Source organism: Uloborus diversus, chromosome 5 (genome assembly GCF_026930045.1).
Source record: "Uloborus diversus isolate 005 chromosome 5, Udiv.v.3.1, whole genome shotgun sequence".
In the NCBI taxonomy this organism is placed as follows: domain Eukaryota; kingdom Metazoa; phylum Arthropoda; class Arachnida; order Araneae; family Uloboridae; genus Uloborus; species Uloborus diversus.
In genome coordinates this window covers 177,276,825-177,303,018 of record NC_072735.1, presented here as the reverse complement: position 1 = coordinate 177,303,018, position 26,194 = coordinate 177,276,825, and the positions used below count along the sequence as shown (strand labels likewise).

At 35.4% G+C, this 26,194-nt stretch overlaps 1 protein-coding gene across 1 annotated transcript in view; it reads right to left on the bottom strand.

Moving 5' to 3' along the window:
* Positions 1-386: 386 nt before the first annotated feature.
* Positions 387-26,194, bottom strand: part of LOC129223292 (synaptotagmin-15-like) — a 54,057-nt gene continuing 28,249 nt past the window's right edge. Inside the window, exons 3-9 of the mRNA XM_054857857.1 lie at positions 21,542-21,678; positions 20,087-20,312; positions 13,730-13,823; positions 11,677-11,856; positions 11,465-11,585; positions 7,851-8,039; positions 387-511 (exon numbers count right to left, since the gene is read on the bottom strand). Coding sequence (XP_054713832.1) covers positions 387-511; positions 7,851-8,039; positions 11,465-11,585; positions 11,677-11,856; positions 13,730-13,823; positions 20,087-20,312; positions 21,542-21,678 — 1,072 coding nt within the window. The remainder of the gene's footprint in view (positions 512-7,850; positions 8,040-11,464; positions 11,586-11,676; positions 11,857-13,729; positions 13,824-20,086; positions 20,313-21,541; positions 21,679-26,194) is intronic.

Sequence of the window (26,194 nt, the reverse complement as noted above, 5' to 3'; positions counted from 1 at the left end):
TGATAAAAAATAATGTTTTAAAAATAGTAAACTTTGTCAAATTATTTTGAAAATGTTCAAATCCTATGTTTTTAAGAATGCTCTTTCAGAAAAAAATAATTTTAAAGTTTCGGAAAAGACACTTTTATCTCGCTGTAGGGAATGAGGAGACCTAAATGTCGGGTGAGCATTTATTGTGATTCAAAAACAGAATTTTTTAGACGATGAAACAAAACTAAACAGAAGAGAATAACTTTAGTTTTCATTATAGTAATCAGACATTGAACTTCAAGTAAGGGGTCCGGTCGCGGGGAGCACTCCTTTCCCTATGCTACTATAAGTGGTTATCACTGTAATTTGCAAATAGTACTCGGATGAGAACTTAAACATCTTGCATTAAGTCTGTCTCACACCAGTTTGTGCCATTTCCGGATTTGTTTGTGACCGGCAGCCATTGCTTCTTCCCAGTGTTCCAGGCCAGATCCTCTGGAAAACATGTAAGGGCCCAGCACTACGCGACCCAGAATGCGCTCTGAAAAGAAAGAATAAAGCTTTTGTAGTAGAGCATATAAATACAATTGCATGAAAGCGAAAGATTTTTCCACTGCTAGCAAAACTATTTGTATTATGTTGTTACTGTTGTTCCTCATACCACTCGGAAAACCAAGCACGAAAAGAATATTCCCGATTTAATAATGCAAACTGTGCAGCTTCGGTTAAAAAACAGCATCACAAGGATTGTATTTTAAGTTTAAAAACGAGAACGCAGGATAGATGGGAGCCACATCAACTATCAATATTTCGATGATTTTTATCCTAGCAGTCCCTTACTCAGCACCCTCCAAAGAACTGGTTTGTGATGAAAGCCTGAAGGACTTAGTGACTTCGACAAATTTAACACCAATCAGTCAAAACTAGCGAGTAGAAAAAACAAAACACATGCTCAGGTCCGGATCAACAAATTTTGCCCCCCCCCCCCCTACATCAAAATCTGTAAAGCTCCCTCTCCAGAGGCCAGCAGTGTATTTGCAACGTCAATAAGTCTTTGTCAATAAGTTTTTTTGAGCAATCATGATTGCTTATTGTTCTCACTTGACTGTTTTTGATGTTACGCTGATTTAATTTTCCCACCAGCACCCTCTGCCAGCACCACCGTCGCGTCGACCGGCCTCACGATGCTGCTCCTCTAGCGAGCAACGTCTCCAGGTTTGCGTCCATATCCTACACACATACACATACACACACTCATGCCTGCACACAGACACAAACACATATGCCTACATACACACCATACACACGCACGAACGCCTACACATATGCGCGCGTACACACACAGCACTGCATACACAACACGCACATAAATGCATACATACACACATATACACGCACTCACATACATGCGCCTACACAAACACACACGCGCATTCATACACACACACGCTCGTGATTGCGAAAAACATAATTTGAATTCAAGATGCCAAAAATTCAAATTAATATAATTTTTTTTTTAAATTTCTTGTGCCCCTTAAGGATTCCTTTGTCCTCCCGCAATCTGAAAACTTTGTAGTAGTGCGTGTGACTAGAGTGCTACGGAGTTACTAGTACTTTTTTTCTCATTTCAAGTAGAGACGTACCGAGTAGCACTTTGGCCGAGTAGCCGAGTACCGAGTACTCGGCCTTTTATTACTCGGCTGAGTACCGAGTTACCGAGTACTCGGCCTTTCACTACTCGGCCGAGTTCCAAGTACCAATTATGTTTTAAGAAGAACCACAGACACAATGTGATGAATTTTGAACTTATTGGAATAGTAGTATAAACCTCCTTGTCCATATAATAGTTTTTAAAACTAAATTCCTGCTTAAATTTAATTACGCATTATATATATACAATTTTGTTTGTGTCAAAAATTTTACAAAAAAAAAATAATTTTTTAAATAAAAAATAAATAAATAAAAGGTATGATTAATCAAGTTGGAATTAAAACAAATTACAGTAAAATCCCTCTAATGCGGACACTAACAGGACAATTTTTTTTTCTGCAATACAGAGGTGTCCGCAGGACAGGGGTTTAATAATGTTATTTGCATTGGAACTGGGGAATTAAAAATTGTCCGCATAAGAGGGGTGTCCGTTAGGAGGGGTTTCACTGTATACCAATCAATTATAGTTCTAATCTGCCAAACATAAATAATTTTTAAAAGCAGATAAAACAAATGTGCAGGAACACTCCAGACACGTGTTTCTGCCCCCCCCCCCCCATTACAAGGAACGTCTTTTTCAGTGCATAACATGCGAACTAAAGAATGTAAAGACATTCAACAAAAAAATACGACTTTTGTCGGATGCCTTTAAATCTACGAGACCCCATTTTGTGCATTGAAAAAGGAATTCCTTGTAATGCCAAAACACGTGTCTGCAGAGTTCCTGCACTGTACTTTTAAGGTTGTTTTATTTTTTAAGCAAAGGTATTTTTACATTTTTTATAACTAATTTTTGTTTGTAGCAAAAATCCATTTTTAATATAAAAATTCCATATTTTCTATACTTACATTTTTTGCGTAATTTTTAATAAATAAGTTTTATTAACTTTGGGGACATTAAAATAAAGATTTATTCCATTGAAGCATTACAAACTTCATTATTCTCAAAATTTAAATTTGACTTATAAATTTTAATTGTAAATGATTGCAGAATATAATGCTTGCTCTTTTTTTTATAAATTTTAGTATCTGTCTTGGACAATATTCAATTTTTTGCAACTACTCGGTATTGGCCGAGTATCTGATCAGAACTTGGCCGAGTACCGAGTACTCGGTGAATTGGCCGAGTAGGCCGAGTACCGAGTAGTTACCGAGTACTCGGTACGTCTCTAATTTCAAGTAATCAACCAATCACAGTTGTTTTAATTCTCTGATTGTCTGTTTGCAGAATAAAATTAAAAAAAAAAAAAAATAGATTCACAAAACTGAGATTTTACGATAGAAATGGCTTTGACAAATTAGGTGATGATTGCCGTAATCTTATTAATTTTGCTCACTTTATTCATTTTGTAGTTCGTTGTATCGCTGCTGTCTCAAGTGTTTTATCGCCAATATACTCTCCAAACTTGATGGAAACATGATTCGCAACTCCAGAGCTCGAATACGCTACCTTGCGGTGATTAACAATGCAACAGAAAAAGGTAAAACATTCCATTCCACGTGTTTTCTTTATTATTATTATTATTATACGTGTTTTCTTTATTATTATTATTATTATACGTGTTTTCTTTATTATTATAATTACAGGCTTCAGGCAGTTAATGGTGTAATGTAATTTCAGAAGAATAGAAAAGAAAGCTTCCCACAAACGCGATGTTAAATTACTGTCATTTACTAAGCGTCAAAGCAAGTTATAACTTACGGCATTCGTTTATTTTACCTTTTTCATCCGCCATTAGACAGTGGATGCAGCGCCCCCTATAGTTTACCGGAATTGCGAATTACTTTTGTCTCTAATATGAAAGCGTCAATAAAAACGATACCATCTAAGCAATTATAGTTACCTAAAGCAATAGATATTACATGTTATCTTTTCATTTCTTTTTCGATAAACATTTAAATGACTAAGCCGCGCTTATATACATAAAAAAATTCACATTTTACTCATTCATATCTATGGACAAAGATGGCTCGCGTTCATTTGTAAACATTTTGCAAGAGGACAAAGAATTATTCTCTGCGAGAATTGTTGTCAGGAGCTTCATTAAATCCTTCCAGTAATGAGTTTCCAGATGGCGCAGTTGAAGGATCCTTTTGTTGTAATTTCTGCAGAACAATTTAATTCCTTTCTTGTGAGACGAGGCAAAATGGACGAGATTCATAAATCCACATGAATTGTGTGGCGAAAGCGATTTATTCATCGATTTACTGCATCACATTCAAGTTATTAAAGCAATGAAAGAATAAATGTTTTATTGCGAAAATCGTCTGCAACTTTAAAACGTAAAGTAATTCAACTTTTATTTGTTTATTATTTTTTTACTTGCTTGTTCTATTGGCCAAATTGGCTTTAAAATAATTATATGCAAAATATGTACAACAATAAAAGGCAACAAGAAGTTCCGTCTAAAACTATACGAGCCTACTTTCCCGTATACCCATACTACTTTCTAGTACCTGATCAATATTCTTAAAAATAGCTAAAATCGCAACATATTTTTTAGATATTTTAAGCTAATTTCTAGGAATAAAATATTCCTCACCCATCTAAAAAAATTAAAACAAAGCAGCTAATACACTTTTTTCCATTAAAAAATTCTTTAACAGCTTTCAAAACGAAAAAATAATAGTTAAAATTAATAAGCTCATTAAAACAAATACATCATATCAAAAAAAAAAAATCTTTTCTTTTTCCCCTGTTGCTAAAAATAATTTTTAAATGAATTAATGCTTTTACGAAAATAAATAAAAACAATAAAATGTCAACTTAAAGAAATACTTTTCATTGTCAAAAAAAAAAAAAAAAGAAATCGTCTGCGCATAGCTTTATGTAGAAACACAAATGACTTCGAGTTTATTCGCCGAAAACTGAATACCTAAATTAAAACTTTAGCGTGAAAATTAAAACAAATCATTTCAGCATTAATTATTTCACAGTTAAAACCATAGCTACGGAGACGGAGTCGGAGTCAATCTCATTTTGGGATAAAGGAGTCGGAGACAAATATCCAAGAATCGGAATCAGTCATTTGTTCTCCGTGTATAAATTTTTGCCAAAGCTATGAAGTCAGAGTCGAAGTCGGGGAGTCGGAGTCCGATTAATTATCGGGCACAGGAGTCAGATTCGGAGTCAGGTGTCTCTAAATTCTCGGAGTCGGAGTCTGGAGTTTGGTGTCAAGAGCTGTTTCCAACAAAATTTGTTTGAAATAAATCCGCCTTCAAGTACGGAATCTACATTGCCTTTCAGTTTCCCCGTAGGCGCTAATGTTAAGGGATTTGGACCGTTCAAAATTGAACGGAAAATTGTTCCAATCAAAAAGATATTTTATATACATACAAGTTTTTCATCAAAAGCTTTTTCCTACAAAGTTTGTTTGAAGCAAATTCGCCTCGCAGTTTGGAATTGCCTTGAATTTCCCCATAGGAGCTAATGTTAAGTTTTTTTGAACTGTTCAAAATTAAACAAAAAATAGTTCAAATCAAAAAGTGAAATATGGGAATGAGGTGTCCTCGCCGAGATCTTTCGAACAAAAAGAAGTTTGTTCGAATCGGACTATTCATTCAAAAGTTATTAGGGGGGGGGGACAGACAGACAGACAGACCGACAGACATTTTCCCCCATCTCAATACCCTACTTTCCAATTTTTAATTTTTCGATATTTATTTAATTATTTTATTTATTTTTGACTTTTTTTCGTTTTTCGCGATATTTTTAAGATGCATTAAGCCTTCTTTCATGCTTTTTTCTTCTTTTTCTGACTTTTACTGTGAAAGTAGGCTAAAAACGAATGGATTAGTTATCTAGGTGTTGTAAAAATGTTAAAACAACTTTTACTCATAAAATGATAGAAAACATATTAAAATTGAAACATCGAATTTGAAACGAATAACTAGAAGTTCCGTCTAGAATTAAACGAGCCTACTTTTTTATGTAGATGATAGGAGGGTATCATCGTATAATTGGGCAACATGAAATAATGAGGTTTTGAGTTGCTATCACGTGAGAATAGCACATAAAAGACTCCCATTATTCGGTGATGAGAGAGATGCTGCCCCAGTTCTCGCTAAGGGACAGAGTGTATTTTATGATTTTCAAAACAAGTCGACAAATAAGTTTATTAAATATTTTATTTTACTACTATTTATGAGGCAGTGAGAAGCAAAGGAATGTAAGTGGACATTTTCAAGTTTTGAGAAAAACGCGTTTAAAAAAAAAAGGTCCTTGGTAGGCTTTCATTGAAAAGTTTTTTTAATTCATGCTGTATAACAGCACCTACCAGGACTACTACTAGTACTCTCTCTTACCCCAAGACAGAGCAGAGGTTCACCCCTACCATGTGTACCGGTAATCTCCAAAATGTTTCTGCTTGATCTAAAATCAGCAAATGTTGTCCTCTCCATACACAGGCGTCTCCAAAAAAAGTAGATATTATATACTGCTCCTCTTTGACCAACTGTGTGACAGTGAAAAATAGAGATAACCAGAAGCTCCATAACAAAAAAAAAAAAAAAAAAAATTTGAATTTTGACATCTTGCATTCAAATTATGTTTTTCACAATCACGAGTGTGTGTATGAAGGCGTGTGTGTTTGTGTGTGTGTGGGGGGGGGTATGTGTGTTTGTGTGTAGGGAGGTATGTGTGTGTAGGCATGTGTGTTTGTGTCTGTGTGCTGGCATAAGTGTGTGGGTAGTTGTGTGTATGAATGTGTGTGGGGGGGGGTATGTATGTGGGCATAAGTGTTTGTGTCTGTGTGCAGGTATGAATGTGTGTGTAGGTGTATGTGTGTATGTGTAGGTATCTGTATGTATGCGTGTGTGTATGTGTGCGTGTGCGTGTGTGTGTAGTTGTGTATGTATGCGCGTGTGTGTAGGACATGGATGCAACCTGGAGACGGCTTTCGCTAGAGAAGCAGCATCGTGAGGAGCCGGTCGACGGTGATGGTGCGGAGGGTGGCGGTGGGAAAATAAAATGATAGGATGCCAAAAACAGTCAAGTGAGAGCAATAAGCAATCGTGATTGCTCGAAAAACGAACGTTCGAAGCTTTTCAATGGTTTATTTCCATTGAAAAACTTCTATGTCTAAGTGTTTCTTCTGGAAAAGTTATTCAGTACAAAACTTATTAAAATTATTAAGAAAAACGTCAGTTAAGTAATTGCATCTATTTCAAATTTATCTCCTTTAATATTTTCAAAACTAGCCCAAACAAAATTTTGTACCCTTGTTTTTTCTTTCTTTTTTCTACCACTAAAAGTCCCATGTCTTCAAGTTGTCTTTTTTTTATGGCCCCCCACCCCCACACACTTACAAGTCCCAATCACCCATTCACCCGTCCACCAGACAAAGAAGAAAAAAATATGAAAAAGAAGGGGGGGGAGAAAAAAGGGGGAAAAGGAAGAAAAAGGGAAAAGAAGGAAAGGAGTTGGGGGGGGGGGATCAAAACTGCTTACTAGAAAAGAAAGAACTTTTTTCTCTGTGCCACAACATAAAATACCAAAAGAGTAAATTTTACTTAATATTTACGTTTTCTCATATTCGGAGCCCCCCCCCCCCTTCTTTTGAGCAATCACAATTGCTTATTGTTCTCATTTGACTGTTTTTGGCATCCTATCATTTTATTTCCTCCCCGCCTCCCTCTGCCAGCACCACCCGTCGACCGGGTGTCGCACCTCACGATGTTGCTCCTCTAGCGAAAACCGTCTCCAGGTTGCGTCCATATCCTACACGCATACATACACACACGCATGAATATACACTCACACACACATACTCCCACGCACACACATATACACAAACACACACACCACACACACATACTCCCACGCACACACATATACACACACATATACACAAACACACATACCCACACACTCATGCCTGCACACAGACACAAACACACACCTACACGTACACACTCACACACATACCCACACACACGCCTATACGCACGCAAAAAAACTCTTGATTGCGAAAAACATAATTTGAATTCAAAATGTCAAAATTCAAATTATTTTTTTTTTCATTCTTTCGTCTTTCTTTTTTTTTTTTTTGCGTCAGTGTCGCCGCCCCCCCCCCCCCTCCCCCAATGCCCGTTCCCTAGTTTCCGACAAGGCTGACATGGCCGCTCGTCGGGCCTGTATTCGGGTCAGTAAAACTGGAAGAGCTCCTCACCCTTCTGCTTGTGCTGCTGCGGCATGGCGACTTGGAGGGTGACGGAGTGTAGGTGGGCTTGACCACTGGCCATCCGGAAGTGGAAGGACTCGTTGTACTTGGGGTTGTCCCCGGCGCCCCGGCACGTCTGGGTCTTCTTGCTCTTCAGCAGCTTGCTCTCCCGCATCCACACCAGCCGCACGAAAGTGCCTGGGCAAAAGAAAAATTCAGTATAGTGATTTCAAGCTTCAACCTATCAAAGCCCATAAATTTCGAGTCACTCGCGCAATTTAAAGATTTTTTCAAAATGGAACTATACGCTTATCTCTGGTTTAGGAATTAACTATTGGTCCACTTTTAGGATGGGCACCCTGTATAGTATCTCTACGTAGTGTAAAATGAAGTCCCTAAAAAACGTCTGTGTGTTTGAACCCGCAAAATTCGAGACCTACCCGGCCGATTTTGGTGAATTTTTCACAGTTTGTTCCTTTAAGTCCTGAAAAGGTTTGCAGACCACTTCGAAAAAAATGCGATGAATAGTTCTTTTTTTATTCCGATCTAGGCCCAATTTTCTCATAAATTCCCGATGATGGGGGTGAAAAATTACTTGTACATAGTAACATTACATATCGTTGGAAAGAGTAGAATTTTTCTCGTTTACGCAATTTGTTTCAACGCTTTAACTAAATTACGGCGGGAGTTATCAGCGTTTTTACTTCGAATTCTTTTAGGCTTAGCTGAAATTTAGGTACTACTTTCTTCATAACATCTATCAATAAAAGATGAAGGAATAGTCCCACAGATTTCCTTTTGACACCATTGGAAAGATGGACATTTTTTACTCCAGATCTATCTCAACCTTTGGTCGAAAAAACTGAGCTTCTATCTCCAAAGCAAGGGTGCCCATATAGGGGGGCAAGGGGGGGGGGCTCGAGCCCCCCCTTAGAAATGAGAACTTCCTTGCTTTTAGTACTTTTTTCCCCAAAAATATAAAAATATTTCTTCTTCAGCCATTAATGAATAAGTAATTAAAAATGTCAAATTTTAATGACTCTAAGCTGTCCTGAAATCTGCCTCCATGGGGAAAATATCCTGCTAAACCATGGTTAAAATATCTGAGCCCCCCCCCCCCCTCCCTTACAATTTTGCATATGGGCGCCCATGGACTCAAGCAAACACAGAGAAATTGCAAACACAGAGAAATTCCCTTGAGAAAATTTCCAGGAAATTAAGAGAAAAAACTTTTCGCTCGACAAATAGACAGTGAAAATAAATAATTTAGCGGGTATTGAGAGTATTGAAGGGGTCGTTTCCAAAATTTTAAAAAGTATTTTTTTCTGAAATAGCATGCTTAAAAACATAGTATCTGACCATTTTTTAAATAATTTGACTAAGTTTAATATTTTTAAAAAGTTACTTTAATCGTTGCGCTTTCATTGTTTACGCTTCTGCCGATGACATCACAAATGATGAAATGCCATTCACTGATGCCATTCACAGAGCACAATATTTAATTCGCTTCTGTACTCACATGTACCGGCAACGATAGGGTTGATAGCAAGCGTAGAACGCAATATTTAATTCGCTTCTTAATTAGCATAACGTGGAAACGCAGCAGACGGATGCGCCAAAGGACATCATTTGTGACGTCATAAAGATCACGCCTTTTTTTCAAAATCAGACATTAAAAAAAAATAACTAAAAATTAAGCGTCGGGAAAATGAAAGTTTTTTCTCGTTCCATATTATTATTATTATTGCTTATTCTATCAATTTCAATGGCTAAAAGTAGTACTTTTGAGTGAAGGAAACAATCCCATTATAGCAACCAGTTTTTACCTCTGATAATACGATCGAAAAGTAAGACCAAAGATAGGAAATTTTACGATCAAATCAAGTTATTATTTTTTAAAAGCTTCAAGTCGAAAATAACTTACAACTAGTATTCTGCTTTGGGAAAGTAAAGTTTAGTATCTGCAGATAGGCGTAGTCAACACAAAATAGTTATAAAATATTTTAAACCAATATTATACAAGAAAAACATATTTTCAAGACATTTTTGACGCTACCGCTATAAGCGTATTTCATGCATTGATAATCAAAAATGCCCCTCAGAAATTTAGTGAAGCATATTTTCACAAATGAAGCAGTGAGAAGCAAAGGGATGTAAGTGGACATTTTCAAGTTTTGAGTAAAAGGCGTATAAAGATAACGTCCTAGGTAGGCTTTCATTGAATTCTTTTTCTAAATCATACTGCACAGCAGCACCTACCAGGGCTACTGGTACTACGTCTTACCCCAAGACAGCGGAGAGGTTCACCTACTATTTGTGCAGGTTATCTCCAAATTTTTAATTTTGCCACTTGCATCCCTCTGCTTCTCACTGCCTCAAATGCATTTCAAATAAGATTTTAAGATCATAGAATATGGGGGGGGGGAAGCAACTTGAATTTTTAAAATCGAAAGCGTTTCAATGTTTTGTAATTTTTTGTAATTCAAATTCAAAAGTTCTAAAGGTTAAAAAAAATAAAGATATATCCTTTCTTTATCTATCGTCTTCCATCCCATCTTTGTTTTCATGGTATTGTCACCATACATTACGGTCTTTACCTTGTTTTTGTATACAATACATATTTCACTTCTCCAAAATTAATTTCACTCCTTTGAGAAATGCTAAAAAGTGTTTTCAAGCCTTGGAAAAAAGAAAACTAGCAATATCTTTGGCCACATTAGTAAGAGTGCACACTCCATACAGACAAGTCATTTAAAAAATTTTCAGGGGAGGAGGACAAAACGTATATAATACTCAATGCTTACTATATGGAAACAAAACAAAAACTACACCTACACATATGTAAATATATTAGTTTCGCAAAGCCAGGGGACACTTGCCCCTCCTGACCCTCTTAAGGGGGTCCGTCACACATTTTGGAAATAAATTTATTAAACAGTTTAAAGTTTTGACATTTTTTGCACTGATTCACCATCTATTAAATAAGCAAAATCATAACATAAATAAAGGAAAAAATATTTCAATTTAATTAATATTAAGAAAAAAAAATGGGGTCGCTTTAAATCGCTAAAATTCAAAATATACTAGTTAAATTTTCAATTTTTATTCATAAATCTAAACACAAATACCTAAGCTTTAACTTTTATTCGGCACTTGATAAAATATTGATTCAATAAAAAATATTTAAATGAAAATTTCTAAAAATTCTAAGATTTTTTTTTGTCAAAAAATCACATTTTTTGAAGTAAACATTTTTTTTCAAAGTTGCCAAATAAAAATTCAAGTTAAATGTTTGAATAACATATGCTCCAAATTTCATTATTTTATCAGTTCTTGACTTATAAGAGTTGGAATGCAAAAAATTGGGAAAAATTGCATCATTGAGAAAAACGCGTTTAAAATTTTAAAGTTAAATTAATATTAGTTAAATGCATGCAACAACAGTAATTACATTTTTCCGTTTTAATTAAGATAGGAGCAAGATTCAAACGGCATTTTAAGCAGAAAATACTGGACAAAAATTTTAATACGAAAAGAAAAATTGGAAAATTTGACCATTTTTGTGTCTTGGACCCCCTTAAAAAGCGGTCCTGAATCCAGACCTCATAAACGATGAGACTCACCATTGACTTTGCCTCCATCAGGCAACCTCAACGACTTAGCCTCGCACACGGTGACAATGAGACGTTCTAAGTTTTGGTTGTAGCAGAGACTGATCATCAGCTCCCCAGATTCGGTTGACACCTGTCGGAAGGACGAAAAGATGGTACTATAGAACACCATCCAACAGCACAACACATTCCAGAGTGTCGGTTTTAGGTATGAACCTACTTACTTGGTTGTCTTTCTTTTCGAGATCGCGCCAGTGAACTTCAGCCGGATCCTTAGTACCCTGTTCGTCAAAGAAGTCTGCCAGGGGCACCAGGACATTGCCAAGGGGTAGGTGCCTTTTGCCCCTGTCGTTGTCCAGTATGCTGAACTTCAAGGAACGCTCTTCCAAACAACGACTTGGCAACTGGAATTGGAAAACACATACAGTGAAACCTGTGTAAGTTGACCACTTGCGGTGCAGTACTTTGGTGGTCAAGTTAGACAGGTGGTCAACTTATAGAGGGTAGTAACGAAAACTTTTTTTTTTTGCCATTTATTGTCCCATGCATTCATTTTTTAACTAATTGGAATACTTTAAACTCACTTTCATTGTTTAACATTCCTTTAAAACAATAAGTAAAAATGTTTTCAAATATTTTCAGAGATTATTTACCAGAATGACGCGTAAATTATCATACAAATTTAAAATTTCTGTAAGTCGATCGAAGAAAAAAAAAGCCTCATTGCTTATGGAAAACTACTTACTTGACATTAACAATTCCTAAAAATTCATAACAAGTCAAAAGTTACTTATATTCTTCATTTTATTTTTTCTTGTACATTTGTAACAATGGTAATCTACTTTTCAACAAAATAACTCCTTATTGAAATTTGGCGCATTTTCTGGAATATGCGATAATTTTTGACTTCCAAATATTGTTAGGGGTAGTTAGTAAGTAAACATACTAAATGTCCCCGACCCTGGGGGGTGAGCTAAAGGTGGGAGGGAGGAGGGAAGAAAATGTTGGGTTTTTCGAGAATATGTCGGAAACGGTGGAAAAATGCGTTCAAAATAAAAATTCAAGCTAAATAAAGTTACTATGAAACTGTTTCTACACACATTTGTCAAATTTCCAATAATTTTCTGGGTATATGTTATGAAAAATCGATGATTTTCGGAAAAATTCTCTCTTTTTGTCGAACATTTGTTCCTAGTGCCTCCCAGGATCAGTATTCATGAAAATTGTCAATGATAAAGTTGTAGAGCTTTAAATTTCCTTCAATTTGATATGCTATTTTGCTATATTTTGTTCAACCAATCAAAAGTTACAGAATTTCAAACACGCACTTTCATGGCAAAAAAAGGAACACTTGCCATTTACAAATTTCAAAACCGACTCCAAAGGATCGCGCACTTCCTCTTTCTTCAATGAATTCGACAATCCTGATGTGCAATAAAGAAGTATTTGTGGATTACTACAAGATATAAGATGAATGATGTTTAAGGTGTGTGTTTTTTGGGGGGGGGGGAAGTGTGAAAAAAAATTGGACTTCATATTCGAATTTAGTTTTGCGTTATTATTGTTTTACTACAAAATTTCAAGGTGTACGAACACTTTTGGGAGCGACTGTATGTACTAAATTTAATGTGTACTTATTCCAATACATATGCACAACGTGTATAAAGAAAACATGAATCAACTTCGTGTTTATAAAAAAGAGTTGCTTATGTTATTCTTTCGGCATTCAATAAAAAAAGTTTTCCTATGTAGTTTTTTGTTGGGCATTAACGCTTCCATGATCAGTCGCTTTACTTCCATGACAGGATCTTCCTTCGCTAATAAATCTGAAAGATCATTTACCATTGTCAAGGAATGACTCAAAATTTTCAGTATGAAAGCTTTTGGTTGTGTATCATCGATGTTGGTATCCTCGTTGGTTTCGTTCTCTTTAATCACTTCTAAAAGTTATCAGTGAGCTCTAAATTGTGTGAGTTGAAACCTTTCTTTCTGGAAAGAGCTCTCTAATCAATCGCCAAAAATGTCTCCAGTGACCCATCGCTTGTTTGCACTCCAAAAGGTTATCTGCAACCTGAGAAGTTAGGATTTTGAAAGAAGAGAAAATTGTATCTGTTTTCAATGCCGCATCCGCGTAAAATCAAAACTCATCCGCGTAAAATAAAATAAAAGTGTTAAATCTTAAACCGCGTATAACCGAAACCGCGTAAAATAAACCCGCGTAAAACAAGGGTCTACTGTACTGACACTACTCTTAAAAACAATTATACTTATACGTACCTGGAATAAGAATGTTTCGTCGAATGTTGGGTTGCATGTCTTTTTCTTCGGTTTTGACTGCAAATACCGACGTTCGTCTGGCATCAAATAAATTCTGCAAAGGAAGAAGTGATACAGATTTATGCTCATCATTGCACTTTTCCACCAAACTGTAGTAATCTCACAACCAAAATTCTGTTTTTCTAGCAGTAGCATGAAGTAGGGAACTCGAACAATCAAAACAGAAATCAAGACGCTTTTCTGTATGCAATCTATATATACATAAAGGTGACGGTGTTCTTTTTTTTTTTTTTGTTTCTTTCTTTGTTTGTACCCGATGGCTAGAAGACCCCATAGCACCTACAGCCCTGAAACTTGGCACAAAAATTCGAACGTAACCCGGGCCCTTGCACCTCGAAGCCGGAATTCTAAATTTCAATAAGTTTTTTTTCTAATTAACTAATTAAATTTAATTTCGGCTAATTAGGGGTAAAAAATCCCCCAACCCCCAAACATTTATACATCGTTGGAAAGGGTTTTCCTTCCCAAACAAGATGATGTTTGTTCCATTTTTCTCAATGAATTAGAACAGGAGATATAAGCGATTCGAATTGAGCCAATTTTCAAGGCTTCTCTTTCGAGCAAAAGCTATAACACTAGCTCCACTTTCCACACATTTTTTCAATTACTTTCTTTTTAAACATTTTGGAAGAAGTTGCCTTTATTGCTCATGAATATTTTACTATTACAGTCGACGCTCAGTATAACGACCACACATTATAAAGACCGTCCCATTATAACGACCAGTGGTAAAAGTCCCAACTTTGTTCCTATGAACCCTACGTTAATTCGCCTTCGTTATAACGACCGTTCTGTATCGTCTAATCCAATACAACGACCGAATTCAGCGGACGCTATGTCTGGTGTTCTTTCCAATAAAACAAATTTGTAGCTTGAAATGACCTTGTTTATTGTTTACGGACATCTGCCTGAAGTTTTCAATGTATGTCAAATCCAACTTTGAGAGGGGGGGGGGGGGAGATTACCATTCACCACAACTAGCAAAGAAAAAATAATGGGAGGAAAAATCGAGAAATTTCCAGATTCCTAAATGTTTCGTTGAAAAGCAAAAAAAAAAAAAAAAACACAATTTATCACCTATATCTGAAACGGAAAATAATGTTTTGCAAAAATCACGTCTGCTAAAAAGGCAAACGTCTGTTTCTGGTTTTATCTTCATAAAGTGTAGTGGTAGCAGATTTGTAAGTGTGTAACATTTTCCTTTCTATATTTTCTACTTTAAAAGTTCTTTAATATCCTGTCATAGTATTTTGCACACGATTTTTCTAAAAATTCCTATGATAAAAATAATTTGGGCATTTAACTTGAATGTTTGAAAAGTATCATTTCTTTATGGAACAACGGGGCATGCATGATGACTGTGTATATTTTTTAAAATTATACTTCTTATAACGACCACTCGTTATAAAGACCTTTTTCTCTGGGACGGAGATTGTCGTTATATCGAGCGTCGACTGTATTACTTTATTTTAAATTCATTGTGCGCATGTTAATTGATTTCCTTTTTAATTAGAAAGTCGCTTGGCGAATTTGGCGATGAATTATGGAGTTTTTTTACATTTGAAAGCCATTGCAAATGTAATTTTGATGTAATTTGTTTTTCTTTAATTCAACGGATTTTCTTTACATTTTTAGCACAGACATCGCCTTGCGGGTACTGCTAGTAACACATAAATGCTAGATGCAATAACGTGGAATAACTATGTTTTAAATAACATGTACATCAATAGAAAGAGTCCTAATCAATCAACCGCCATACACACACTGTCAAAATAAGTAAAATGTACATCCAGGGGCGTGCACGGAAATTTTGGGACCCGTCACAAATGGCTTTTGTGGGTCCCCCTCCTCCATGCTGTTTACTCCTATACTTCCCTACCTGTATTTCACTCCTCATTTTAAAAATCTCGCTTCCCCCTATTGGCTCGGGCACGGGCCAACAGGAGCCCCCCCCCCCCCCCTGTCCACGCTCCTGTGCACATCGAGTAAAGTCTTTTTCATTTTTGAAATAACATTTTGTTCATGGGGGGCCATATTTATACTAAGTCGAACACTAAATTCACAATCTTGGCTAGAATGCCCTACTTTTGAAGGCAAACCAAAATTCAGAGTTCTCAACTTAACGTAAAGTACCAAATTTGATTGCACTCTGTCCATTAGAATGAAAGGCATTCACAAACAGAGCATCATAATTTTCAGAGGCTAGTTTACCTCTGGATTCATAAAGCAATAAAAAGAAAAAAAAAAACCTTAAAATTTGGGTGTAAATCAATGTACCTTTGTTAAAAGTAGAAGTACAATGAAGTTAAAAAAAAAAAAAAAAAAAAAAAAAAAAAAAAACCCACACATAAATTTGCAAAAATTACCAACACGTGTTTCGCTGTAACCGGAACATTACCCATTTTTCAATGCAAAGAGATATGAACTAATGGATGAAAAGACATCCGACGAATCGAATGTCTTCAAATTCGTAAGCGCCATAAAAAGCGTCGTATTTTATTTCATTAAAAAAATTAAAGTCCTATTAAAATGTAAACTTAAAGCTTCAGAAGCAGACATGGTTGCGGCAAAAACTATATTTTTCTGTTTTCGTCAAGGTTGCTAAGTGCCAATGTAGACTAATTAGGCGTACGAGGCTATTAGAAAAGTATCCGATCTTTGGCTGAAAAAATAAAAACTGGCAAACCTGGAGCGTTGTAAACCTGATCACCCTCGGAATAGTCTCTTTGGAACTCTATACTCTTCTCCCAACGGTGCTGTCGTTGTTGGAAGCATTCCGAGAAGGTCTGTTTCGAAATGGACTGTAAGTCAGCAGTCATTGCAGCCGTAGTCCTTTCTTGTCTGAAATATTGAACCTTTTACTCTCGTCTTGCGTTTGAGGAACAGCCAGAAGTCTCAAGGTGCCATATCAGGAGAGTAAGATGCCTATTGAACCGCAGGGTTTTGGCTTTTGGCCAAAAACGTTGAAATCAAGTGCGACAAATTTGCTTTAAAATCGACACCGAAAACTTAATGCATCTCCTGTATGGTTTCCTGTATGGTTTGACTGTCGCCCCCCGTTTCTGGCAAAATGTGATGCTGTAGCACTGTTAAGTTGTTTCGTCATTATTCTTCCAAGCTGAAAACTCCGACAAGAACCTTACACACTACGTCAGTTAAACTCTGTTTGACAGCGACTGACACTGTTGACAGACGGGAGAAAATTCAAGCATGTGCACAGAAGTTCAAAACCAACTCACGAAAGCGCGTATGAGTTATATTCATTAGGTTTTGAAAAGAAAATAATAAGATCGGACGTATACTTTTCAAATAGCTCTCGTTCTGTCACCATTTTTGAGTACGATATACAATTAATAGGTAACTAAAAACATTTGCTTTTTAGATTTAACCGAACTAATAAGCGATTTTATATTCATTTCGACAATGTTTAGAGATTTATTAATTCTCCTTAATACTTGCCTCTTACTTTACGTGTAGAGCTGGTACATTTTTCTTTCTTGTCACAGGTTTTATTTGAAGTTCTGTTTTGTCTTAGAATCGAAACTTTCACAATATTTGAAACGGCGTAATATATCGCACAAACTCTAAGAGAATTTTTGTTGAATGCACGACTCAGTTATTTCCCCCGGTTTAAACGAAACATAAATTTCCAATATATTTTCTGTAAACAGTTGACAAAACTAAAGTTTCTGTAAACTTATTCTCAAACGTCAAAGTATTCATTTTGTATTGCCACAATGAGCTGTGGAGGCAGCGATGGAAAATTATGCGGTACGAAAGTTCTTCAAAAAGATTTTATTTGCAATAAATTCTATAGAATTGAGGCTCAATCTGTGGTATTAATCTCTGATTTTGCAATGTGAGGAAATAAATATCTCAATTTCAGCTTTTCGGAGATAATTGAAATGCCGTGATTTTAGTAGTTTTCAATAAACGAAAATGAATGGGGTCGTTTCCAAAATTTTAAAAGTATTTTTTTCTGAAAGAGCATGTTTAAAAACATAGGATCTGACCATTTTTAAATAATTTGTTTAAGTTTAATATTTTTATCCCAAAATATTTAATTCGCATCTTTACTCACGTGTATTGGCAACGATATGGTTGATAGCAAGCGTTGAGCGCAATTTTAATTCGCTTCTTGATTGTGATAACGTGGAAAAGTGATAGAAAGATGCACCAAGAGCATGCTTAAAAACATAGGATCTGACCATTTTTAAATAATTTGTTTAAGTTTAATATTTTTATCGCAAAATCTTTAATTTGCATCTCTACTCACGTGTATTGGCAACGATATGGTTGATAGCAAGCGTTGAGCGCAATTATAATTCGCTTCTTGATTATCATAACATGGAAAAGTGATAGAAAGATGCCCCAAGAGCAACATTTGGGACGTCATCAAGAACACGCCTTGTTTGAAAAATCGGATATTTAAAAAAATAATAAAGAAATAGAAGTTGGGAAAATGAAAGTATTTTTTGGGTCCATGTTATTATTATTATTTTTTTTTTGCTTATTCTATCAATTTCAGTGACTAAAAGTACTACTCTTGACTGAAGGAAACAACCCCAGAGTTGATGCATTTTTTTTTCTCAACCGTAAATCGTTTTATGTTTTGAATTTGCATTTTGGGGGTTAAATCCGACGGTAGACAGTTTTTCGATTTGGCTTTTTTACTTCCGACACTTTATTTATTTTGTAACGCAAAACATATTCAGCTGAAATCCGTCCTATTGTAAATTAAGAGACACATTTAACTCTAACACTATTGATCGTAAAATCAGACATAACAAAGTTTAATTGTGCAAAATTTAAGATTAAGACACATGTTTTGGCGTTCCAAGGAAAGTCTTTTTCATTGCAAAGGAAGTGAGCTTATGAATGAAAAGACATCGACAAAAGCCTGAAAAAAGCCTTTGTGTATGAAAAGTGCTTTCCATCCATAAGCTCACTTCCTTTGCACTGAATAAAGCGTTCTTTGTAAAGCTAAAACACGTATCTGCAGAAGTCTGCAATTTTGTACAGTTAAACGTTGTTGTATCTTATTTTACTTTTCATGCATAAAGGTATTTATTCAATTACTTATGGATCGTATTCGATTTGATTGAATTCTATGTACAAATAGCGCAGTCTGGAATTTCCTTTGCCTCACCCAGTAGAAAATTTCTCGCTACGCTACTGGTAGGTAGAATTCGTTCGAATACACACAATCGAGTTGAACATGTGCCTAAGTGAATTTGGGTTGTGAATGAATTAAAAAAAAAAAAGAAAGAAAGAAAAAGGAAGGAAACTTCAGGAATCTTGTGGAATATTTGAGCGGTCTCTTTCGAGATTTATAAACAGACACGGCCGACAGCGGGAGACAGTCTCGAGTTAGTTTTTGCTTGTGAATCGTGTCAGCGGTGCGCTGGAGAGCATTTGCTCAGTTTTGTGAAGCCTTTAAGCTGTATTTTTGCGTATTTAGATGTAAATACGTGTGTAACCGTTGAGTTTACGGTGCTAATTGATATTTGCTTAATTGCTATGGTTGATTTAGCAGTTGTAACTACATTTCCTGTAAATAGCTGTAAATAAATCTCCCGCGCTATTCTCAAGAACTGTGTCGTCATTTCTAGAAAGTTTGAAGCTGCACGGAACTGGTAACAATATGTAGCATTATTCAGTAAGTTACACCCTACAGCCAGGGTTAAGAAATACATGAAATACACCGCCAGCTCAGTCAATTGCAGCCGAGGACTGCAGTTTCGTGCTTATTAGCACTCATCAGCCCGGCATAGGAGTGACTGCGCTGGAGGTGGAAAACCTCTTAAGGAAGCCAAGAGTGCCAAACAAACTGGTAGCTAATACAGAATTAGCACTGACCAGACGAGTGACCGAAACAATGGTTCGGTTACTCGAATATTGAAGGCAAGACAGGTATATTCAGTAAGTTACACCCTACAGCCAGGGTTAAGGCAGAAATACATGAAATACAAGGTGGAAAACCTCTAAAGGAAGCCAAGAGTGCCAAACAAACTGGTAGCAAGCACGAAACTGCAGTCCTCGGCTGGAATTGACTGAGCTGGCGGTGTATTTCATGAATATGTAGCATTGTTTTTAAAATTCAATGTTTTTTTAACCCCCCTCCCTATACGTTTGAAGTTTATGGGAGGGGGTTGAGCACCCTCTTTCAGTTGAAATAGGAAGCTAAAATTCTTCGAGTATATTACTATCCACAAGTCTAAAAATATTGAAGGGTGTCCCGTCATCTACGAGAAACTTTTTTTTAAATATGTATTTTTGAACCACCCTATTACATACCTGACAAATGGATCGCAGCAGTTTGGCTGTCCGTACACTCTGGAGGGCAGGTTTCGGGCTTTAAGTACTCTGACGATGAGGCGTTCTAAAGTTGATTCGTACTCCAAGCAAAACCAGAGCCGGCCCTGGTGACCTTCCGGGTATTCTTCTTCGTCCTTTTCAGAACCGGATACGTCTGGTACGCTGCGATACAGCTCAGGGTTTAAGCCTCCTAGTAAAGTTGGACCTATATAAGAAAGGAACCCAATGAAAATCCACAAGCACAGTTTGTGGTTTCACATTTGCTGCGCCAGCCACAAAATACATTGTGCTCTTCTCTGTTGTTGCCGTTTAACACGAACAGCTATGACTCCAAATGACGTCAGAGTGAAATCATTAGATCATGGTAGAGCCGCTATATAGACAGGCCGACGCATGGAGCTCAAGTTTAGCCATTTTGGATCGGATTTTTCATTGTTGCACTGCTTGGGTTACCACAGCAAAGTTTCGGATTTCGCCAAATTTGCAGAACATAATATTTTATTTTATAAACAATTCACGTGCCGCTAATAATTGCTTACAGTGAACAATCACCAACGCGGTAACTCGCCAGAAAAGACAACCACTCAAACACGCGCTCCGATCCAAAAAGGCTAATCTTAAGCTGATGCGTCGGCTCGTATGTATCGGCTTTAGATCATGGTAAGGCCCCTATATATATATACGAACCGACGCATCAGATTAAGATCAGTCATTTTAGATCGGAGAACTTGTTTGAGTGGTTCTTTTCTGGCAAATTATCGCGTTTGGTGATTGTTCACTGCGATTATAGAGTAAAGAAATATACATAGAGAGGCCCCGTCTTTGGTAAAAAGGAGACGAAATTGAAGCCAGAATTATGGGATACAGCGATGTAATGATGAGCGGGGTTATGATAACATGATCGCTTCGCGTTTTAAGACTTGCGTTTAAGCTGGTGCGTCGACCTGACAGGTCGACGCATCAGCTTAAGTTTAGCCTGTATAAATAGCGGCTCTACATCTTGGTCCTTTGGGTGCAAATAACTTTTATTGGCAGAATAAGCGATAACACGGTTCTCGTTAAAGTAAAAATAAAACTGTTAGTAACTTGCATTTCAGTTAGTCATGGGTTAAAAGTTTAACACTATTTTATATTTATATTAATTTTCTAGACATTTAGGAAGTCATTTATTCAAACTTATGGAGTTTTCTATTAAATGATTTAATTTTATAGGAAAGACAGGCTTATTATAACACTTGTTTTCTATGATAAAACTGCTTAAATAATTCACATTAAGGAACTGTTTAAATAAAATTCCTTCGCATGGTAAAATTGCTAAAATAAAATTACTTCCTATGATAAAACTACTTAAATAAAATTGCTCCCCATCATTAAACTGCATCATGACATACAACCTCGTGTAGAATCAACTGTAAATGTACAGTTTGCTCTGACCTGCTTGTAGAAGAGACAGCCTCTTGCACAGCGCCCCTGCGTTTTCAATAGAAGAAGCTGCTGGGGGTTCCACTGGACTTGGAGGGGCATTCGTCGCTGGTGTACTCGGTACGACGAAATCCACCGGTTGTTGAGCGCTACAAAGAAAAGAGAACGTCAAAAATCAGAACTAAATGAGACCACAGGTGGTTTTGGTTTTCAATTCTTCGAATTTTCGAAAGTAACCAAGAAAATACTGTTCAGGAAAACAATATGCCATTTAAACAATCAAAGTAGTTTACATTACAGTAATAGGGGAATGTAGGGCAAAGTGAAATAGCGGAGTAAAGTGAAATGGTGAAATATTTACTTTGCTTTTAGTGCCACCTACCTACGCTGTTAAAAATTCAGGAAACTCTTACGGTAAAAATCAGTGCAAAATGGAATGTTTAAAGTACAGGAAAAAAAATACAGTAAATTCTACCCCCCCCCCCCCCCCAAAAAAAAAACACAGTTGCAGCGCCAATGATACGCCAAGTGACTTACAGTGAGAATCACCAAACACCGTATTTCCTCTCACTTGATGTGTCCCAACTTGTATGGTGGTGAGCAAAGCCGCCTGCCAATACGAAGATCTCGAGATCAAGCTCCTGCTGCTCGCATTTTTTTTTACTCTCGTTTATCCAATCGTAAAATTTCAGGATTTTTTTTAAAAAACAGTGTATTAATATTTTAACTGTGTAGTAACACATGTAGTCTATTCCAGTCAAGAAAAGAACACCTCTAAAAATCCCAGAATATTATAATACTAGCAATGTTCAAAAATTGATACTCCTGTTGTATTATTTTGTTGTAAGTCAAAAATTACTTTTGTCATTATTAAATGAGGAAGTTCTTGTTATTAACATTTTACATATTAATTGAGACCAACTTAACATTTGGTGCAGTATTTACTTGTTTATATTAAGCTTGTTTGTGTTTTAACTATTTTGTACAATTAGTCAAGTGCATGCGGGACAAAGCGGATGGGGTAAAGTCAAATAGTTCGTTTCATTTACTTATCCAATCCTTTTTAACTTCATTTACGTATTTATTTATTGGTAGTTTCATTTACATTTCTTCATTTAACAATTACCTGCTTTATTCATTCATTTACTTATTTTCTTATTCATTCACTGCTTTATCCTCTCATTTATTTTTCTCATATATTAACTTATTTATTTAGTTAATTGTTTATCGTTTCATTTTCTTTTCATTTATTCATTAATCCTTTAATTTACTCATTTATTTGATCAAAAAGATCTTTAATAATCGAATATAAAGAATTTTATTAGAAAAAAAAATTTTATTTTTCACTTTGCCCCATAAAAATAAATTGAAAATTTTCCACCTTTTTTTCTTTCTTTCTTTTTTTTTTGAGATACAAAATTGCTGCTAAAAATATAAAAAATTGTTTCAATGCAAGTTTTACTATAAATTATATTGTTCTTTCTTTATGTATCGTCATTTTCAGAACAAGTTTCTAATTCGTTAATTTTGAAGAAAGAAAGTTATCTTAACTATTTCACTATTTTTGTTCCACATTCCTCTAAATTTTTTAACAAAGTTTGACGAAAAAAAATAGCTCTAATTGTTTATTGAATATAAAGAAAAATGTTTACAGTACTGTATGTATTCTGTGTCTAACTACTATCTTTACTAATAATAAAGCTGAAAGTCCCTCTGTCTGTCAGGATCTCTGCGACGCGTGTAGCGCCTAGACCGTTCGGCCGATTTTCATGAAATTTGGCACAAAGTTAGTTTGTAGCATGGGACTGTGCACCTCGAAGCGATTTTTTGAAAATTCGATGTGGTTCTTTTTTCTATTCCAATTTTAAGAACGAAATTCTCATAAGATGGATAAGTAAATTACGAAATTTTCATAACGTGGAACCGTAACATGGGCACAAGCCAATTGGCGAGAAAATTCACCATACATTATTTGTAAATATACAGGCGAACCAAAAGACCTTTTAATTTTCTATTACGGGCAAAGCCGTGCGGGTACCACTGTAATAATAATAAAACGGAGAAAATTGAGTGAAATTATATGGGTCCTTCAGGATGACCTGTGAACGAAAATATTTTTCATTTTGAAAACCTTTTGTTTTGTTTTCTTTTTTTTTTTTCTTCATCCTTGTATGATAGTGTTACCTACTAGAAGTAACCATAAACAATGGCCCAGCTAAATTCCAATTATTTTACCCATAAATAGAAAAGTAATAAAATACATTGTTCACAGAAATAAAAAAAAAAGAAACAACTTTTAGTATTTAAAAATAGAGGGAAATTTAATATCAAAGAAGTAATTTTGTTAATTGTGCAAACAATGAGCTATTTTAATAATTAGTGTGAATCTAATTTTTCGTTATCTTAATTAAAGTATGGCTTAAATTTTAGTTATCCTTTTAATTTAAACTTGTGTTAAAATAGTACATTCCAAATTAGTAAATTGGAGAATATACTGATAATTTCCAATTTTGGTAGACTATCTAAAATTGATGTAGTTCTCCTTCATCATTTATTATCACCACAGAAATAATGACATTGATAAGGTCTGTCCCGGTGGTGAAGAATTGCATATAAAAACATGTGCACTTATTTTTTTACATTAATTTAAATCCCTGAAGTTCAAGTTCATGGAGGTTAGAATTCCCAATAACCCTAATTAGGTTTTTAAAACAAAATCTACTTGTTTTTCAACAAAAATCTTGCAGCTTCTTTATGACTGAAAATCAACAAGGATGCTCCTTTGTATTATGGGAAATAAAATGTGATGTCATTACAGCCATCTGTTAATTAGAAATGTCATTTTGTGTTTGGGTAACGGAGGTGAGAATTTTTTGTGTGACGTAATTCTTTATCCTCTTCAAATAAACAAAAACACAATATTAAAAAAAAATTAGATATACATACTTAAACAATTAGTATTTGAGACACTCGTGAAAGAAACAATAAATAAATAAATATATTCTTTTAATTAAACAAGTTATTAAGCAATATAAACAGTCACAATAGGTGTGTGACTTGCCACGGAGGTGAGAATTCACATGCTGTGAACCAAACATATATTCAAATAAAAATTATTACTAAAAAAATGTTGGCAGGTTTAAATAGTATATTTTTTATGAAATTAAAAAACAATGTCACATGAATTGTTCCTTAAAGGTTTTACTGTGAAATATGTGTGCGAGAAAAGTTACATTTTTTGGAGAATGACCCATATTGAATGAATTGCATGTGTACATAGCTTAATTTCTTTAATCATTGTACGCTTTTATTTATTTCACGAAGTGGATCTGTTCCTTAGCAATTGTCGAAAAGTTTACTAACGCTTCATTCGCTACACTCCAGAGCTCGATTACGCTACCTTGCGGTGATTAACAACACTACAGAAAAAGGTGAAACATTCCATTCCACGTGTTTTCTTCGGGGTAAATTACAGGCTTCAGACAGTTTGTGGTGGAATGTAATTTCAGAAGAGTAGAAGAGAAAACTTCCCGCAAACACGATGAAAAATTACTGTCATTAACTAAGCGTTATAGCAAGTTATTAGTTATGGCATTTGTTTGTTTTACCTTTTTCATCCGCCATCAGGCAGTGGCTGCAACGCCCCCTATAGTTCATTGCAGTTGCGAATAGGAGTGAGTTCAGGTTTTTAACGTTTCGCTGCCTTTTGTTTTGACAATTAATGTAACTAATACAACCATTTAGGGTAACTTTGAATCATCGCAGTTAAATGTACACCCCTTCATGTTTTTAGAATTTTTGACTTCAAAAAAAAAAAAAAAAACTGCAGAAGTAAAAAATCTATGTTTCTCTCAGCTGCCAAGGACATATTTGATAGTTATATTAGTTTTAGGTTTTTTATTTCACAAAGCAAGTTGGCAACACTATGTACAGCTCATTGTTCATTCGATAATTCTGAAACTACTGTTTGGTTGCTGATCTCAAATTCTGATTTGAAAAAAAAGTTGTTGGAATCTTTCATCCTATATTATAAAATTTTTGTACAAAATGATTAATCATAGAACGCGGAAAAATGGAGAGTTTTTGCTCAGAATTTTTTTCCCCTGGTTCAAGTGAAATTAATTTTATTTAAATTATTTATTCTACATCACACTAACTGGTTAACCCCAAATATTTCCCGAATTCGCCATTGAAAATGGGGTGGTTTCCTTCAGTCAAAAGTACTACTTTTAGTCATTGAAATGGATAGAATGAGCAAAAAAAAACTTACATGGACCCAGAAAATACTTTCATTTTCCCAAGTTTTCTTTTAATTAATTTTTTAAAATGTCCGATTTTTCAAACAAGGCGTTGGTCTTGAGGACGTCACAAATGATGCACTTTGCCGCATCTTTCTACTACGTTTCCACGTTATGATAATCAAGCCGCGAATTAAAATTGCGCTCTACGCTTGCTATCAACCATATCGTTGCCAATGCACGTGAGTAAAGATGCGAATTAAATATTTTGTTCTGTGGATGGCAACATTGAATGGCAACTCATCATTTGTGATGTCACACGATTGAAGTGTAAACAATGAAAACGTACCGATTTAAGTGATTTTTTAAAAATATTAAACTTAAATAAATTATTTAAAAAATGGTCAGATCCTATGTTTTTAAGCAT